General features: G+C 42.4%; 1 protein-coding gene across 1 annotated transcript in view; it reads right to left on the bottom strand.

The window, feature by feature from the left end:
- Positions 1-20,881, bottom strand: part of EFCAB6 (EF-hand calcium binding domain 6) — a 212,375-nt gene that overhangs the window by 157,087 nt on the left and 34,407 nt on the right. The window contains exon 6 of the mRNA XM_089680804.1: positions 16,890-16,956. Within this exon, the coding sequence (XP_089536930.1) occupies positions 16,890-16,956 (67 nt within the window). The remainder of the gene's footprint in view (positions 1-16,889; positions 16,957-20,881) is intronic.

Below are 20,881 nucleotides of genomic sequence, written 5' to 3'. Positions count from 1 at the left end.
ATTTCTGTAAATAGTAGCTGAACTCCCTCTGAGACCAGTTGGAAATGGTTAATGGTTGGGTTGGAACTTTCAGCTGGAGGGCCTATTGGGTGTGAAACACAAGCATGCTTGATCTTGCCCTTGTATTAAAAAAAGAGAATGTCCTATTGCTTGCTAGCATATCACAAGATGTTTTAGGACCATGGGTCACATTTTACATCTATGCAAAGATTATCTGTACACTCAGAAAGAAAGACAAACTATCAATTTCACAATAATGCATAAGCAAATACCTTCTATATAAATTACCCATTGAAATAAAGCTTATTACACCAATCAACTTGCATCAGTCATTTTGCATTATTACGTCTGTTCTGTGTGGCTTTACTGGGCAAACAGAGTTGCAATAGCGCCATCTACATGTTCCTACAGACTATAGCATTTCAGCATGCATCAAGTACTATATTGTAGTCAGTTTTGGTTTAATTGATATGCCGGACAATTTATGATTTCTTTTAACCACTTGCCCTATGGAAGATTTACCCCCCTTCATGACCAGGCCATTTATTGTGATACGGCACTGCATTACTTTAACTGACAAGTGCGTGGTCACGCAATGGGTACATAAATTAAATTTGTGTCATTTTTACCCCACAAATAGAGATTTCTTTTGGTGGTATTTGATCACCACTGCAGTTTTTATTTTTGCCATATAAACAAAAAAACTGAAAATTTTGAAAAAATATATGTTTTTTACTTGCTGCTATAAAATATATCCAATAAAAACAAAAAAAATTGCTTCATAAATTTAGGCCAATATGTATTTTGCTACATATTTTTGGTTAAAAAAAACAAACACATGTATATTATTTGATTTGTGCAAAACCTATAGCGTCTACATACTCCGGTATACAGTATATAATGGAATTTTTATTTATTTTTTTATACTAGCAATAGCGGTGTTCAGTGGCTTATAGAGGGACTGTGATATTGTGGCGGACAGTCGGACACTAACTGACACTTTTGCACTTTGTGGGAACCAGTGACACCAATATAGTGAGCAGTGCTAAAAATATACACTGTCACTATACTGATGACACTGGCTGGGAAGGGGTTAAACATCTAGGATGATCAAAGGGTTAACTGTGTGCCTAGCTATGTGTTTTGTGCACTGTGTGTGCTGCTTTTGCTAAAGGAAGTGATGGATCTTATTCCCTTTGCAGGGACACAAGATCAATCACTTCCTGTCAGGAACCATAAACCAGGGGTTAACCCACTGGGTTAACCCTACGGAGTATGCAGAAAGCTCCAATATACAGAGGCGTCAGTTTTAGTGAGGGAACACAGAGTCGGAGGTTATAGGAACACAGCCAGACCCTCTCCCCAACTTTGTAGGAGGGTGCAGGTAAGCGTCAGTGGTCAGCAGAGTCTGTGTACCTCTCTCTGAAGTGCTGCAAGGATTCTTGGACCTGAACCCAAGTAGAACAGAGTTCTTGAAGATGTTTTTCTAACGCAGGAATTCTCTGCGGAATGGATGGCTGGAACCCATAGCACACCATAAACGGAGATAATTGGGAGGAGGCATTGATGGAATTATTGTTAACAAACTCCACCCAAGGTAACAGATCCTTCCAGTTACTATGGTGGTCTGAAATATAGCAACGCAGGAACTGTTCCAAGGCTTGGTTGGCCCATTCTTCTGCCCCATTGGACTGCGGGTGATATGCAGAGGAGAAGGAAAGCAGAATCCCAACTGTGCACAAAAGGCTTGCCAAAACCTGGACACAAACTGGCTACCGCTGTCCAAGATGATAACTTTAGGTAACCCACGTAACCAAAAGACCTCCTGAGTGAATATTGATGCCAGTTTTTTGAATGTAGGTAACTTCTTTAGAGGAATGCAATGTGACATCTTTGAAAACTCGTCAACCACCATAAGAATAACTGTATTTCCCTGGAAGTTAGGTAAATACACAATATAATCAATAGACAAGTGGATCCAAGGCCTCTCTCCACTGAGTATAGGTTGTAGAAGGCGTACCGGAAGGTGTCTGGGTGTTTTATTCTGAGCACACATGGGACAAGCAGCTACAAAGACAGTTACATCAGCTCAGAGACTGGGCCACCAGAATTGTTGAGACATAGGTCATATGAGTTGATTTTTACCTAGGTGCCCAGCTGCCTTGGAAGAATGGTAGGTCTGGAGCAAAGCAGTGGGGAGATTTTTGGGGACAAGGCAGTGGCCATGAGGTTTTCCAGGAGGAGAATGGATTTGAGAAGCCAGAATTCTCTCACCCAAAGGTGAAATTAGACTAGTGCGAATAGTGGCCAAAATGCGGTCCAGAGGTATCACAGGAGTAGGAACAAACTCCATTTTGAAAGAGGAGGAAAACTGCCACGATAATGCATCTGCCCTTATATTCTTCGTATCGGGTAGGAATGAGACTATGTAATTGAATCTTGACAGAAAAAGGGCCCACCATGCCCTTCTAGGAGATAAGTGTTTAGCCTCAAACAAGAATGTGAGATTCTTATGATCAGTCAAATTGAGGACTGGCACAGTAGTACCCTCGAGGAGATGCCTCCATTCTTTAAGAGCTGATGGCTAATAATTCTCTGTTCCCAATTTCGTAATTGCATTCTGATGGAGACATTTTAGAAACGTAGCCACAAGGATGCATAGGGCCCACAGGGGTAGGATGTTGAGACAGGAGAGCGCCTACTCTACTCTCAGATGCATCAACCTCAAGAATGAATGGTAACGTAGGATCAGGATGTACCAGCACAGTGGCTGCAGCAAAAACAGCCTTCAGGGATTCAAAGGCTTTAATGGAATCCGGAGACCAATTCTGTGGGTTGCCCTCCTTTCTGGTCATATCAGTCTAGGGTTTGACCAGGGAAGAGAAATTACAGCTAAATATCCGATAATAATTGTCTAAGCCAAGAGGACGCAGACCTATGAGAAACTGAGAGAAAAGTGCAAGTTTCATCGTGAACAGGTTAAATGATTGGGTTATGTCATATCTACTTCCGGGTTTTTTGAACAACCCAGAGAAACTGTCTGTAAGACTGCAGACAGTTTCTCTGGGTTGTTCAAGAAACCCGGAAGCAGATATGACATAACCCAATCATTTAACCTGTTCATGATGAAACTCGCACTTTTCCAACTTGCAATACAGGTGGTTATCTCTCAACCCCCGTAGCACCTGGGAGACGTTTATGTGGTGGTTCTCTAGGGATTTTGAATTTATGAGAATATCATGGAGATAATCCACCACACGTTGCTGCAGCATATCTCAGAGGACATTGTTAATAAATTCCTGGAAAACTGCAGGAACGTTGCAGAGACCAAAGTGCATTACAAGGTATTCATAGTGTCCTCTCCTAGTATTAAATGCCGTTTTCCATTCATCGTCCTCTTTAATCCTCATGAGATTGTGTGCCCTTCTCAAATCAAGCTTATTGAAGACTGTTGCTTTCTTGAGGTGGTCAAATAATTCTGTTATCAATGGGATTGGATAAGCATTTTTAATAGTAATGCGATTAAGAGCCCTATAATCGATACAGGGTATCAGTTCACCACTCTTCTTTTTCCCCCAAAAAAACCCAGCACCAGAAAGAGAAGAGGATTTGCAGATTAACCCCTGAGATAGAGAATCCGCAACATACTCCCCCGTAGCCTTATCCTTGGAGACAGACAAAGGGTAAACCAGACCATGAGGAGGAATGGCACAAGGTTGAATATCAGTTGTGCAGTCATAAGGCCTATGTGGTGGCAAAATACCAGCCTGACTTTGTTAAAGACATCAAAGAATTCTTGGTACTCCTCTGGCAAAGAAATGACTGAAGATGTGCACAAGACCCTCACTTTCTGAAAACAAGTATTAGTGCATCATGGTGACCATGATAGAACCTCGGTTCTTGCCCATTAAATAAAGGACTGTGCTTCTGTAATCAAGGATAACCAATGACAACTGGGTCATGAGGTGAGGAAATTACTTGGAATTGGATTATCTCATATGAAGAGCCTCTACAGCTATGGTCAAAGGAGCGGTTTCATGGGTTACATGGGGAGGCTGTAGAGGTCTCCCATCAATAGTCTAAATGGCAAGTGAGGAGGCACAAGGCTGCAGCGGTATAGAGTGCTTCAACACAAAGGCACTATCTATGAACAAGCCTGCAGCCCCAGAATCGATTAGTGCCTGGGTGTTGATGGAAAACTCAGACAAGGAAAGGGTAACCGGGACTAGAGGCTTATATTTAAGGATAACTGGGGATGCAAAGATGCCACCTAAGGTCTGTCCCCTACAGGACCTCAGGTGAGGGTGTTTCCCAGATGGATTGCACAAGTCTTGAATAAGTGACCTGCTTGGCCACAGTAAAGGCACAATCTCTCCCTTTGCCTAAAGACCCTCTCTTCGGCAGAGACGTGTGAAGCCCAGCTGCATGGGCTCTACTTCACTGGAAAATTTGGGCCCAGGAGGCATGGGAGATGAGGGAGGCATGGGTGGGAATGCAAAGCTCAGGGCCAAACATACAGGAGGCTTCCACAAGTGCTCCTTAAGGTTTCTCTCGGAATTTGGTATCAACTAGAATGGCAAACAAAATCAACTCCTCAAGATTCTTAAGCATATCTCAAGCTGCAATATCATCTTTAAAGTTATCAGAGAAGCCATGGGAAAAAGCAGCCACGAGAGCCTCATTGTTCCAACCAACCTCTGCTGCAAGAGTATGGAATTCAATAGCGTACTCGGCAACAGTTCTCATACTCTGTTTACTGGACATAAGGCTCTTGGCAGCAGAGGTGGAGTGAGCAGGAATATCAAATACCCTTTTAAAGGAGGCCACAAAATCAAGGTAATTCTGAACAATGGGTTTTTGTGTCTCCCATAGAGGGTTTGCCCAAGCCAAGGCTTTGTCAGCAAGCAAAGAAATACTGAAGCCTAATTTGCCTCTGTTTGTAGGGAACGCCTGAGGCAGCATTTCAAAATATATTCCAACCTGGTTGAGAAACCCTCTGCAGTGAGCTGCATTGCCCCCAAACCGCTGGGGAAGCAGTCATACCTCTTATGGTGGTAGTATCAGAGGCGGCTGCCTGAACCGAGATAGAAGCAGCAGCAGGGATGGCTTGCAACACTGGTTGTACCGCAGCAGCCGAGGTTCTGAATGAGCAGTTTGGATTAGGAGCATTTGTAATGCTATGGCAAACTGATCCAAGTGGTTATCCTGCGCATTCAATGCGGAAAAAATATTATGACTAGGTGGATTGCCTGCATATTCTGAATTCATGGCCCTTACGTAATGTCAGGAACCATAAACCAGACGGAGACAGAAAGTGCAGTTAAAATCACACCTTGAAAGAAATAGCAAAAATAACATAGATCAGGAACATAGTCAAAACAGAAGCCAGGGTTTGGATGTCAGTGTGCGTAGTCAGAAGAGTCAGGATCAGGAAACCAAAAGTTAGTGTAGTCAGGAGTCCAAAATCAGGAACAGGAAAAGTCAGCCAGATTGAGTTTTACACAGGAACACTTTGGAGATCATAGACCATGCAAAGGCAAGGAGGAAATGAGCTAAGCTGCTAAAATAGCAAAAAGAGCTGGCTGTAGGTTGGACTAATGAGGCAGGTATTGGTATCCAGGTAAGTCACTATGGGGACATTGAGTGGTCGGTAATTAACTGACAGCTGAGCAGCTTCTGAGCACTGAAAGAAAAGATCTACTTGCTAAGTAGCAGGAACCCAGCCCTGACACTTGCCCCCTGTCAGAATGGAGCTTTGCCTTGTTTACATAGGCAGAGCTCTGTTCTGTGTCTCTGCTCGACGATCGGCGGGTGCCAGTGAACATCTGTTTGCCAGCACCTTTTGATCAGTTTCTGCTGTGAGTAATGCGTCCCCTAGGTGGAAGTGCATTATCACGTTTATATACGTGATTTTGCACAGGACAGCAGCCCTGTAGCAGTATATCTGCTATAGGAAAAGGTGCATTTTAGCCAAAGCACACAGATTTTAATTACTAGGTAGCAATACCTTACCTGTTATCAATGACTGATAAGTAAAATGTGTTGCCAGCAAATTGCTTGTCAAATAGAGGTTCATACTTGGATCCCTTGCCAGGCCTTTACTACTCTCTAGACCCCAGTGTAACTTCTCCCTGGTCCCACTAGCTATGTTTGTAATTAGCAATAAAGGTTTGCTCACCACTATTCAATACACCCTTCGGCAACCAGCAATATATTATTATTTAAGGTGCTTAAACCTCTCCACAGTGCATCAATCTGTTAGTACAATAGTTTTAACGTATAGAATAAGCACACCACCAAACTCTTTTAGCAATAAGTTTGTATTAGGCATATACATTACATACAATTACCCCAAGTTACAGATAACCAAGCATGTCATCTAACATAAAGCGTAATACAACAAAGATATACACTCCATTGTTGAATCACACCAAAAAACATGTATACATATAGGTACAATGAGCTATACCTAAAACGTATAAGATCTGATGTTCAAAAATACATACAGGAATTCAGTCCGAGAATAGTGAAAAGGAAAGCTGAGCCAGACCCTGGTGAAAAGAGAGAGGAGGAGGAAAAAACAACGTTTCAGGGCTTTAAGAACCCCCTTTCTCAAGAACCACCTACCTGGTCAGTGACACAGATAGATTATATGGTAAAAAGTTTGAGTAGACCTGACCGTCAGCCCTATATGAGCTCATTGGACATCCTGTTTCAAACTATGGGCAATGATATGAAGTTGTGACCCCACACCACTCCTTTTGGCTATAAAATCCTCCACTCTTCCTGGGAACAATTTCCACAATATTTTGGAGTGTGTCTGTAGGAATTTGTGCCAATTTGTGAAGTCAGGTGCTAGTGTTGGACAAGACCTGAATTACAATCGGTGTATGGTTATCATGTCTTTGGACAACTAGATTAGTGGCTGCAATGTCTCATCTGGCTGGGCACCCAGATCATCCTCAATGGAGCTATGGGACACACAGACTGTGGCTGAGCCCTGCCCCCTGGTCCCACCTCACTGGCTGTGATTGATAGCAATGGCTCTTGCTACTGTGTCTGAGCCAATGTGGACTGAGAGACCTGCTGCTCTTGTGCACATCGCTTGATCGATATTGGGCTCAAGTAAGTATTAGGGGGGGCTGGGGGACTGCTCATTGAAGGCTTTTTACGTTCATGCATAGAATGCACGCAGGTAAAAAACCTTCAGCCTTTAGAAATACATTACAAAAGTGAGTTTTTTCTCAAAGTGGAGTTCCAGCCGTTATTGTGTTTATTAAAAGTTAGCAGCTACAAACACTGTAGTTGCTGACTTTTAATAAACATACACTTACCTGTTCTAAGGTCCAGCGATGTTCTCACCTACGCAGTCCCTTCTGTCCTTCACGGCGCCGGCATCTCTACTGTGGGCACCAGACTGTGGCAGCTTATATATCATATATTTTGTAATATATATATATATATATATATATATATAAAACGCATTTCAACATATATTTTTACATATCTTTGTAAATGCATTCCAAACATGCAGATTTGTATTTTTAAATACATACAGTATATATGAAATGTATTTTAAAAAATATTTTTCATATATTTTGTAATAAAAACACACTTTAACACAGTATATATATATATATATATATATTTTTTTTAAATATATTGAATATGGCCAGAATTGTAGTATTTCAAATATATGTCAATATATTTGGGAAGAATATGTGTAAAATACTTTTCAAATATATTTTTCTTCCATATGGGGGGGCTAAGCTTCCAGGTCACTTTGCGAACTGAGCCAGAAGTTGGAGTGGATACCTGTGAAAACCAGGTACCCACTCCCCCCGCCACCCCCGAAAGGTGCCAAGTTTGGCAGTGGAGGGGGGGATTAGGCAAATAAGTGGAGCTTCCGCTTTTGAGTGGAACTCGGCTTTAACCTCTAATGAGATTTAAAATACTTTACTGTCACAATGCTAAAATAAGAATCTGTATCCTTGTGTTGAGGCTTTCTGAGCCTATAGTGTAGTTTGGCTGAAACTATCAGCTCAACCTCTCAACCTCCTATTTATCAGTAAAGTTTTAGTGGTAGTTTTCATTTTGCTCCAGAATAAATCACATTGTGTGGATTTGTTTTCACTACATCCTATTACTAGATTGAACTGTCATGAAAAAACGTCATTATTTCCTTTCAATCCCCAATCACATTCTGGTTGTAATTTTCCAGGACAGGGTTAAATCTGACACACTGATGCCCTATGTGATTCCAAAGATAATCATAAAAAAAAATCAGCATTTTATGACATCCACTCTGATGTGTCACAAATAAAAGGAATTAATGGATGTATTAGACAGGTGATTAATTGCTCAGAGATTTGAAAAAAATGGCATGAATCTTGTAATGTTCTTACAAGGTATAAGACATATTTTAATTAGTTAAAATGACAGAAAAAAAATTGCAAGGTCTGCATGTTATAACAAGATTAGATGCCTGTAACAAGGTTTCTCTAATTACTATTTAATTAGCTAATTCTAATTAACCTAGTTTTAATTATCAACATCCATAGTATACACCTGCCTGAAATCCTGGGGCCAGGCTGCAATACTGAAATCTCTGGCTGTATTTGTCACAAATCTGACGTGTAAGATGTTGCTGTATGAATATATGCAAATAAATGATATAACTATACAGTATATGCGATGAACGGTTTAAATAATAAAAAACGTATGTTAGTATATAACACATATGTACAAAATGGTCTTGTTTAAGCTAGACACACACCTTTGGCCAACAATTACTCTAGCAGCCTGGGGAATAAGCAGGACCTATATAGAGATCATTTTTAATACTAATTATTCTTTCCAGGAATTAGCTAAATTCCTCAATGCAATTGTATATAAGACCAGCCGACATTTACTCATTGCTATCATAAACCTTACACCTCATACAATACACCGTCTTTCTTACAGGTTTCATACATCAGGGTTAGGACTTTAGGTGTACCTGTCAGAAATGCACTCAATTTGGTTCAGTAGATCCAGACATACCAGCAGCTGGTGTGCTATACAAATCCTGACTTTTCCAGTAAACATTTTACTTGGTACCAACACCCTCATCTCCCAAGCTTTCAAATTGGTTACCAAGACCACGAGTAATGGTAAAGGACTAATATGCAGGCTCAGGAAGTAGAAGGACCAGCAATAAGGTCATCCTTTTGCTCACTCCTTGTGCTAAAATGATTACTGTAAGCATATGTGCACTGTAGCAGTCTGGCTCAGAGTGCTGCTCCTACCTCTCCGATACTGCTGTACAGAGAAATCCTGGATGCTGATATCAAGGCAAAATCAGGTACTTAAAGTGACTCTGTCAATTAAAAAACAGACAAAGAGACCTGCTAACAAGTGTAAAAACACACACAATCCTCTTGGTCAAGGAGGCAGCCTACCACAGTGACAGACCAGTAAGAACGTGGGAGAGAGCAGGCAAGCTCCGATGCTACTTAAAAGCATTGGGGTTTTACCTATTCAGAACAGCCAACTCTGAAAGGATTCAGACTAGTAACATAGTGGCCAGGGAGTCAGCCACAGTTTGGAAAAGCAGACAGACATCTGACATGCACTAAATTGTCAGAATCTGAACATTCTAGAACTGGGTATAGAGAGCAAAGATTTGTCCTTTCAGTGGGGCAGCACAGTGGCTCAATAGCAGTAGAGCAACAGGGGCCCAGGTTTGATTCTCAGTCACAGCACTATCTACATGGAGTGTACATGTTCCCTCTGTGTTTGTTTCATTCAGGTATTCTGGTTTCCTCCCACAGTCCAAATACATATTGGTAAGTTAACTGGCTCCTCTCTAGGTTGGCCCTAGTAAATGTGTACAAATTGGCTATGTGCATGCATGATCATATTCTGCATGCTAGTCCCAAGGCTGGGCAATTACGGAAGATTGAGGAAAGACGTAATGACCTACCTCATAAAAAATTTGCCAAGAACAATTATTGGAAAAGGTTTTCAAGCATATCAGACATGATGCCCACAGACCTGCCGAGTGCTTGCTAGGACTGAACAGATATACAGTACAGGTGAAACTCGAAAATTTAGAATATCATGCAAAAGTTCATTTATTTCAGTAATGCAACTTAAAAGGTGAAACTAATATATGAGATAGACTCATTACATGCAAAGCAAGATAGTTCAAGCCGTGATTTGTCATAATTGTGATGATTATGGCTTACAGCTCATGAAAACCCCAAATCCACAATCTCAGAAAATTAGAATATTACATGCAATCAATAAAACAAGGATTGTACATAGAACAATATCGGACCTCTGAAAAGTATAAGCATGCATATGTACTCAGTACTTGATTTTGGCCCCTTTTGCAGCAATTACTGCCTCAATGCGGCGTGGCATGGAAGCTATCAGCCTGTGGCACTGCTGAGGTGTTATGGAAGACCAGGATGCTTCAATAGCGGCCTTCAGCTCTTCTGCATTGTTCAGTCTCATGTCTCTCATCTTTCTCTTGGCAATGCCCCATAGATTCTCTATGGGGTTCAGGTTAGGCGAGTTTGCTGGCCAATCAAGCACAGTAATCCCACGGTCATTGAACCAGGTTTTGGTGCTTTTGGCAGTGTGGGCAGGTGCCAAGTCCTGCTGGAAAATGAAGTCAGTATCCCCATAAAGCTCGTCTGCAGAAGGAAGCACGAAGTGCTCCAAAATCTCCTGGTAGATGGTTGCTTTGACCCTGGACTTAATGAAGCACAGTGGACCAACAGCAGCAGATGACATGGCTCCCCAAATCAACACAGACTGTGGAAACTTCACACTGGACTTCAAGCATCTTGTAGTGTGAGCCTCTCCATTCTTCCTCCATACTCTGGGTCCTTGGTTTCCAAATGAGATGCAAAAGTTGCTCTCATCAGAAAAGAGGACTTTGGACCACTGAGCAACAGACCAGGTATACGGGGAATACGACATTTGAAGCCCATGTCCAGGATCCATCTGTGTGTGGTGGCTCTTGATGCACTAACTCCAGCCTCAGTCCACTCCTTGTGAAAGTCCCCAACACTTTTGAATGGCCTTTTCCTGACAATCCTCTCCAGGCTGCGGTCATCCCTGCTGCTTGTGCACCTTTTTCTTCCACACTTTTCCCTTCCACATAACTTTCTATTAATGTGCTTTGATACAGCACTTTGGGAACATCCAACTTCTTTTGCAATTACCTTTTGAGGCTTTCCCTCCTTATGGAGTGTGTCAATGATGGTTTTCTGCACAACTGTCAGGTCAGCAGTCTTTCCCATGATTGTGATTCCTACTGAACCATTCTGAGAGACCATTTAAAGGCTCAGGAACCCTTTGCAGGTGTTATGGCTTAATTAGCTGATTAGAGTGGGACATGTTGAGCCTAGAATATTGCACCTTTTCACAATATTTTAATTTTCCGAAATTGTGGATTTGGGGTTTTCATGAGCTGTAAGCCATAATCATCACAATTATGACAAATCACGGCTTGAACTATCTTGCTTTGCATGTAATGAGTCTATCTCATATATTAGTTTCACCTTTTAAGTTGCATTACTGAAATAAATGAACTTTTGCACGATATTCTAATTTTTCGAGTTTCACCTGTATACACAAAAACTAGCCTTCAGACAATAAATAAATAAGACTTACCTTTTCCCTTAATCTATACCATCTTTTCACTAATCTTTTTGGTGCTTCACTGCAAGTATAAGTTGTTATAGAAACTCTCCTCCCTGGCACGTTTGTTAAGCACTTCAGCTCCTTTGATTGGTAATTGCGCGGTTATGCAACACTGTACCCAAACAAAATTTATATCTTTGTTTTTACACAAATAGAGATTACTTTTAATGGTATTTGATCACCACTGTTTTTTTATTTTTTGTTATATAAACAAAAAAATACAGAATTTTTTGGGGGAAATATATATATATACACACACACACACACACACATATATATTGATATATATATTGATTGGTTTGCGTGAAAGTTATAAGGTCTGCAAACTATGCTATATATACTGGAATTTTTTATTTATTTTTTATACTAGTAACAGTGGCAATCAGCAAGTTATAGTGGGACTGTGATAGTGCGGCAGGCAATCTGACACTAACTGACACTGGATGGGAACTGACTAACTGACACTGAGATCAGTAGGGACACTAATACAGCCATCAGTGATAATACTATACACTTTCACTGTACTAATGACACTGGCTGGGAAGGGGTTAACATCTCGGGGTAATCAAGGGGTTAAAGCAGAATTCCACCTGATTTTTAAAGTTTGTCTCTATCTCTTTCTTCCTGCTGCCCCATCAATGTTTGGCACCTTTTTTTTTCTTTTTTTTTTCAAAGTTTTCATACCTTTATTTGGACTGAAGTGCTTTACTTCCTATGTACCTTGCTGCATTGAGGTACGTCATATCCGCCCACCCGTTGCTTCCTGGGATATATGTGTCATCAATCCCAGGAATCAATGGGCAGCGTGGAAGGCTGGCTTGCTTTAGTTCCAGGTTAATTGATGGTTGTCATAGTGACAGGGTGGGAACTTCCGCCGGCACCACCATTGCTATAGCAGCCTTCAATAGAAGGAAGGCGCCGCACCTTCTTCACACTGAGCAGGCACGAGATCGAGAGGTGCATGCTGGGTAGCCAGCAGCACCATTTCCCAGAAGAATGTCCGAGCGGACTTCAGACGCCCACACTGAAGATAAAACCTTGCAGAATCAGAGGATTCAGCAAGTAACTTTTTTTGTTTAATAGGAACACAAACGATTACAGGTACAGTTTATGACAAATTGCATGGCATTAGCTGCCACTATCACGAGGGTGCTTTAAAAAGAAAGAAACAAAAAAACAACTCCGCTTTAAGTGTTAACACGTGTTATTGTGTATATTATGTGCTGGTGCGCTCTGTACCCAGGAGAGACCAGCGATGTACAGGTACGTTGCTGTGCCTGTACAGTCTGCCCGCCTGCAATGTACTGAAATGGTTAATAGAGTGACAACACTGCCTTTGCATACACAGAATACAGCATCAGCATTGTCACCCTTTTAGGCATGATCCCGAGCACTGACCACAGCCTTCAGTAGTAGCTTTTGTAGGTCGGGGTTGTGTGAAAACATTACTACCTCTTGCTGCGCATGGCCGCACACAGGCAAAGGAAGCTGTCATTCCCTGCTGCTGCAGTGTGCCTAGCATTAAAGGTTAAGTGTTACTAAACCCAGGACCCTGCATTCACTATATCTGGCCTTTGACAGTACACAGAACATGGATGTGCAATTATTTTAGTAAATATAAACTGCAAAACACTCTTTCTCATCAGCAGTTAGAGCAGTCTTGTGACATATCAGTGTCCAGCAGAGCACATGTTAAAGTATGTAGGAGGAGTTTTCATTTTGCTCTAAGAGGAAGCAGAACCCCTGACCTCTGTCTGGACAGTGCTGATTGGCCTTACAGACTTATTTCACCGTTGTGGGTTTAGTAACACTTTAAGAACTACCTTTACCTTTTTTAAAAGTTAAGGTGGCATTTAAAACAAAAAAGGCAGAATAATGAGGAATTCTCAATGGAAAAAGTTTGCTAAGGGTTTGGATGACGTACAGGATGCCGGGGATCGGTCCTGGACAGGAGATACATTTCCCTGGTTTTTGGGTTATGATTCCTTTAAGGGAGGTGATTGGAAAGCAATTTTTGAATATATAGGGTTTCTTATCCATGCAGAGTGATGGGCTCCAGGGTAGTCTGGTAGGGGAAGAGAGGACTGACTCTCAGGACTGGCATGCCCTTATTTGGGACCTCGAATTCAGAGGCTTGGAGAGACTTTGGGTGAGAAAGAGCCTCCAAACCCTGATTACAGGGACCTTGGTCTTGAAGGGGTTGACCCACCTGCAGGGCCAGCATGTGTCTGTGAGGTGGAGTGGAGCAGAGCACAGCTGAGTGAGCAGTGTTCTGGCTTATGACTGAGAAACAGTTGCTGAACTGTGGTGACCACCTCTTTGGGACCCGTGAGGCAAGCGAGAACTTTGAAAAAAAACCTGTTAAGGGATGAGTGTTACTGGTGGTGAGCTGAGCCTTTTATTTTTGCACCAAAAACTAACAAACTATTTTTGTTTGTTTTTCTTTTCTTAGGATAAGCTATTTTCTCTTTGCCCATTTTTGGAAATAAAAGCACTCTTTGCTTTTATCAATATGAGTGGCTGGTGATCCTGGGCATCCACATATTACAATGGGTTTTATGTACTTTAGCGGGCTGCTTTTGTTTCGTTTTTTGTGACAATGTCACTTTAAGAAGTCAAGACTGTACAACATAAGTGCAGTGCTACAAGCTGTTGTTTTGTCTCACACGCCTCACTTCTATCCATTTGTAAAAGTTCCATAGTAAGAACAATACAGTCAAATGTGCCTGAACAGTTAACAAAATGCCTTCTCGCCTTATATGAATAAATCAAAAAGAATGTATTCTCAGCAATTAGACACTTAAAGTGTTACCTATCAGTGCGATAACGCTACACGTGCGACACAAGGAGACTGTGACAGATGTCCTTCCTCCCTTACACCAAATTAAGGTGCAATATCACACCACGCTCTCCATCTCTTAGCTCATGTTTTCAGGGGAAATCTGATGGTACAATTTATTGCCAGATAAGAGTTAACTCTTGCAGAGCTGAAGGAACAATCCATTTGAACGAATATTAAATCCTCCTGCGCTGCTTTATCCACTATAACAAATAGTTGCTGCCAATACCCAATCCTCTCCTTAAAATGGACAGATAGGTAAACTTATTATGATAATGGTGTGGCGCTATAAAATTATAAACAGACTTATCCAGAGTAGAAAATGCGTTACTGTAAATCAAGTAAATGACATATATACAGTTGCAAGAAAAAGTATGTGAACCCCTTGGGATTACGTGGAGTTCTGCATGAATTTGCCATGAAATGTGCTCATCAAAACCTCATCCCCACTATAAAACATGGCGGAGGGAGCATCATGGTTTGGGGCTGCTTTGCTGCCTCAGGGCCTGGACAGATTGTTGTCATTGATGGGAAAACGAATTCCAGAGTTTATCAAGACATTTTGCAGGAAAACGTACGACCATCTGTCCGCCAACTGAAGCTCCATAGAGGATGGGTGATGCAACAGGACAATGACCCAAAGCATACAAGTAATTCAACAAAACAATGGCTGCAACAGCACAGGATACGCCTTCTGGAGTGGCCCAGTCAGAGTCCTGACCTCAACCCGATTAAAATGCTGTGGCATGACCTTAAGAGAGCGATTCACACCAGACATCCCAAGAATATTGCTACACTGAAACAGTTTTGTGAAGAGGAGTGGTCCAAAATTACTCCAGATCGTTGTGCAGGTTTGATCTGCAAGTACAGGAAACGTTTGGTTGAGGTTATTGCTGCCAAAGGAGGGTCAACCAGTTATTAAGTCCAAAGGTTCACATACTTTTTCCTCCCTGCACTGTGAATGTTTACATGTTATGTGCAATTAAACCATGGCAACATCTAATGTTTGTGTAGTATTATGTTCAGCAGACTGTGTTCTTCTATTGTTGTGACTTAGATGACGTTCAGAGCACATTTTATGCCCAACTCATGCAAAACTCCACGTAATCCCAAGGGGTTCACATACTTTTTCTTGCAACTGTAGATAACTGGTGCAATATAAATCAAGCATAGATAATAAGTGATTAAACCATACCACTCAGTGATTCCCTGTGAAGGGATATAAGACACTATTTAGGTGATAACTATACATATAAGTGCAAAAAAATGTCTACAACATTCAGTGTTTAAAACCATAAAGCTGTAGTGATATTAATGTCCACAAAATTCAGTGTTTGACACAATTAAAAAACATGCTCCTCTTGCCAGTGCGGGTTACAGGTGAGAATCCTATATGGCTAGCATGCCCGCTCACCCTCCCCCTGCGACCCACAGGGGCCAAAATGCCTTACGGATCACCTCAGGATCCTACACGCTCTCTCCAGGCTAGAGGTTACTCCACAGACTCCAATGCTTACTCCTCCACCTTCCACTTATCCTCCAAGTACAGGTACCAGTGTATATATATTATATACTCATGAGGTTATGGAGGTCATGGAATAAGAACACAAAAAATCCTCCAAAAAAAGACAAAAGTTCATCCAGTTCAAGGAATGGAAAAGAATGTTTGCCTTTCATTTCCATTTTAAACTAAATGGGTAGTTTTGCAAGGTGAGGGTTTACATATACTTTTATGTGTAACTAAAGACAAAACGTTTTTTTTTCACTTGGATAGAGTAAGGGAGCATGTCCTTACTGGAGGATTTCCCTTCTATTACTGTTCTTAGGTCAACCAAAAATTTGGGATCTTCATTTACTTTCATTTTTAACGATAACAGTAAACGGGACAAAGAGGGTGAACTTCTCTAACGGTGACACAGATAACAACAAGTTTTAGTTACACTTAAATGACCACAGAGCTGCATTCCTTTGTATGTTTTATATCTTCCTGGGGTTCAGCTTTGAAGGAAAAGTACAATGCAATTTAAGTGAAAACGTAGATTAAATTATTACTGCATTGATTAAAGTAGTGTGATTTATTGTGATTTTTCACATTATATGCTTGACCTTCCATATTTTTGTTACTGTAAATGTAAAGATTTGTAGATTATGCACTAGGAGAAGAGTACATTTAATCTGCTTTACCACTTAACAACGTTTGAAATACGTTATCAGCTAGATTGGATTATTTTTGGCTGGCTCATAAACTAGCATTGTGAGAAGGAGAAGCAAAGCACAACCAAAAAGCGTGGCATAGCATGACAAGGAACATTAAATCTACAGATCAAATTCCCCTAACAGTGCAATACCTTACCTTTAGCTTCAGCTGGGCTTCAAGCTCACTGATTGTCATTACTTGATTTGCCTGGGAATAGCTCCATCTTATAAAGAAGAAATAATATATTAATATACAAGTATAATCAGTTAACTGGACTGCATTATAAATTAAAACAGGATTGGTATAGAGACAGACAGTTCTGATCATTCTCTACAATACTGTCCTGAATTAATGAAAGAGAAACATTTAACAGCCAACTCCAGGCTTGGGAAATTCTCCCCACCCATTGCAGAACCCCTAGCACCTTTAAAAATTAAAAATCAATATACATGCCTTTATTCATTTCTGGGTTTCTTTGGTCCAGTGACCTCACTTCCCCTCAAAACTCTCCTCTTGCTCCATTATACTGACTTAACAGGACTGCTCTTTGCATCGTTCTACAGAGAGTCCAGGGTTTGGGTGCAGTCTTGACACCCTGGCCTAACAGAAGCTAAGTTGGATGATGCTTGACAGTGAAGCACTGCTAAATCAGTGCTTAGCATTGCTAATTCAGTGAATCTGCAGGAGAAGAGGAGGTAAGTATAGAACACAGAGCTGCTTTTTTATGTTTAAGGCTGCATTTGTATGACATTTAGCCATGATGTGAATCCCAACAGCAGGAATCTACTGATTCCTAACTCTGGGTTTGACAGCTGTGAGCGATAGCATCCACCAAGCCCGAACAATGCAATAACAGGCTGTCGGTGGCTGTCAGTGGCTGCAGCTATTCGTTGCTGTACGTACAGCCAGCGATTACCTGCGGCGATCATGACTGGACACACACAAATCACCGCATGTAATTGCTGGCTGTTCAAAGAGCCACAAATAGCTGCAGCCGCCAACAGCCTGTCATTGCAGTGTACAGGCCCAACTATTGCTCACAGCTGTCAAACCTAGCAGCTGGAAATAGTACATGTAACGGAGAACAAAAACAAAAGCACACCAACCTTGTGAATTACATCAGTGAATAAAGGGTGAATTTATTAAATTGAGATCTATACTCACAAAAGTAGCATAGGTAAAAAGCAGATAAAGTCCAACATCAGCATGCTAGAATAGCAGACAGGTGCGGATCCCATCGAGAGGGGAGACTCCCAGAATGAGGCTGACACATTTTGAAGGGAGTTCCCTTCTTCCTTAGAGCTTTAAGGAAGAAGGGAGCCCCCTTCGAAACGCATCAGCAACATTCTGAGAGTCTCCCCTCTTGATTGGACCCGCACTTGTCTGCTATTCTAGCATGCTGATGTAGGATTTTATCTGCTTTTACCTATGCTACTTTTGTGAGTATAGATCTCAATTTAATAAATTCACCCTTTACTCATTGAGGATTTACCGTATTTTTCGCTCCATAAGACGCACTTTTTTCCCCCCAAAAAAGGGGGGAAAATGTCAGTGCGTCTTATGGAGCGAATATAAAGCGGCCAGTCCAGTATTTCTGCCGCCACCATGTCAGAATACCGGGCCGGCCGCTCAGCTGTTCTCTCCTGCAGGGCCTTACCTGTTCCTCGCTCCAGCGCTGCACAGTCTTCCCGCGCTGGCTTCTGTGACAGCCGGGTGCCCACTGCGCATGTGCTGCGCTTTGTGAATGATCCGGTGTCTTCTGGGACACATGACAGGTCCCAGAAGGCGCCGGGCCATTCACAAAGCGCAGCGCTTCTCGCGCATGCGCACTGGGCACCCGGCTGTCACAGAAGCCGGCCCGGGAAGAAGGAAGGAAGGACAACTCCGCGGAAGTGGGAGCGGGTACCTGTCAAATTCAGGTACCCGCTCCCCCTCCCTCCCCAAAGGTCAGCAGTCTCTGGTCATCCCCTGCACTGTCTGCAGTCTCTGGTCATTCCCTGCACTGTCTGCAGTCTCTGGTCATCCCCTGCACTGTCTGCAGTCTCTGGTCATCCCCTGCACTGTCTGCAGTCTCTGGTCATTCCCTGCACTGTCTGCAGTCTCTGGTCATTCCCTGCACTGTCTGCAGTCTCTGGTCATCCCCTGTACTGTCTGCAGTCTCTGGTCATTCCCTGCACTGTCTGCAGTCTCTGGTCATTCCCTGCACTGTCTGCAGTCTCTGGTCATCCCCTGTACTGTCTGCAGTCTCTGGTCATCCCCTGCACTGTGTCCGCAGTCTCTGGTCATCCCCTGCACTATGTCCGCAGTCTCTGGTCATCCCCTGCACTGTCTGCAGTCTCTGGTCATTCCCTGCACTGTCTGCAGTCTCTGGTCATTCCCTGCACTGTCTGCAGTCTCTGGTCTTCCCCTGCACTGTCTGCAGTCTCTGGTCATCCCCTGCACTGTCTGCAGTCTCTGGTCATCCCTGCACTGTCTGCAGTCTCTGGTCATCCCCTGTACTGTCTGCAGTCTCTGGTCATTCCCTGCACTGTCTGCAGTCTCTGGTCATTCCCTGCACTGTCTGCAGGCTCTGGTCATCCCCTGTACTGTCTGCAGTCTCTGGTCATCCCCTGCACTGTGTCCGCAGTCTCTGGTCATCCCCTGCACTATGTCCGCAGTCTCTGGTCATCTCCTGCACTGTGTCCGCAGTCTCTGGTCATCTCCTGTACTGTGTCCGCAGTCTCTGGTCATCTCCTGTACTGTGTCCGCAGTCTCTGGTCATTCCCTGTACTATGTCCGCAGTCTCTGGTCATCTCCTGAGCTGTGTCCGCAGTCTCTGGTCATCTCCTGTACTGTGTCCGCAGTCTCTGGTCATCTCCTGTACTGTGTCCGCAGTCTCTGGTCATCTCCTGTACTGTGTGCGCAGTCTCTGGTCATCTCCTGTACTGTGTCCGCAGTCTCTGGTCATCCCCTGCACTATGTCCGCAGTCTCTGGTCATCTCCTGCACTGTGTCCGCAGTCTCTGGTCATCTCCTGTACTGTGTCCGCAGTCTCTGGTCATCTCCTGCACTGTGTCCGCAGTCTCTGGTCATCTCCTGTACTGTGTCCGCAGTCTCTGGTCATCTCCTGTACTGTGTCCGCAGTCTCTGGTCATTCCCTGTACTGTGCGCAGTCTCTGGTCATCTCCTGTACTGTGTCCGCAGTCTCTGGTCATCTCCTGTACTATGTCCGCAGTCTCTGGTCATCTACTGTACTGTGTCCGCAGTCAGGTGCATCTTATGGAGCGAAAAATACGGTACATCAAGGCTAAACATCTGTGCAAATGCAACCTTACTCACTTACTCTTTCCTTTTTTATTTTTGGCCAGGCTGAGTTGGGCTTTAACGTTTTATAATCAAAGGGGTTTTCTTTAGTTTTGGAAAAAGTAGGATATAGGTAAAACTGGTATCAGGTTTTTATTTTTCTTTGTCTTCATGTTGAAAAGATTTCTCCTCACTTTCTGTTCTAGAGACAAAACAAGAAGTAAGGGTAAGTCTCTTCAAATTGAGAGGACATCCTCTCCTAGACAGCTGTTACCATAACAGATGTCTTTACTGAAAGATTTCACTTCGATTTCTGTTTTAGGAAAAAACAACCATTCTTTGGGCTAGTAAGCATAAATTACAACTTAGTAACAGAATAATGTGATGTATGGAAAATAAAAACGCAAAAAGTCTTATCTATAAAGTGTCAGAGTAATGAATTCTTGCAGTTACAGTGCTGAAATGAAAACATTTAAAGTGTATTCATACCTAAAATGTTTCTTTTTCTATTTAGAGAAGATGGGGAAAAGTTAGAACCCCTGTCAGGTTTTACTGCTATCTGGGGCTCCATTTAAGAGATCTCTCCTCACTTCCTGTTCTAGGGACAATTTTTTACAAAACAGGAAAAATCTGCCACAAGCAAACAGACAATATAATTTAGAAAGGGAGTCTAGCATTCCACTACGCAACTTTAAAAAAACTGACTTCTGTCTGTGTTGCTGTTAGAGAGATTTCACCCCACTTCTGGTAATGGTAACAAGCTTTTTACCAGACAGGAAGTGAAGGAATCTCCCCAACGGAGTCTCTAACTGAAGCAAAACCTGAAAGGAGTTCAAATCCTTTCCCACAAATCCAAAAGTAACAGAA

This window comes from Staurois parvus, unplaced genomic scaffold, assembly GCF_062004578.1.
Source record: "Staurois parvus isolate SC_StPar_1 unplaced genomic scaffold, SC_StPar_1.0 ptg000249l, whole genome shotgun sequence".
Classification (NCBI taxonomy): Eukaryota; Metazoa; Chordata; class Amphibia; order Anura; family Ranidae; genus Staurois; species Staurois parvus.
Note: the sequence above shows the minus strand (reverse complement) of the source record. Positions and strands in the feature narration are given on the sequence as shown.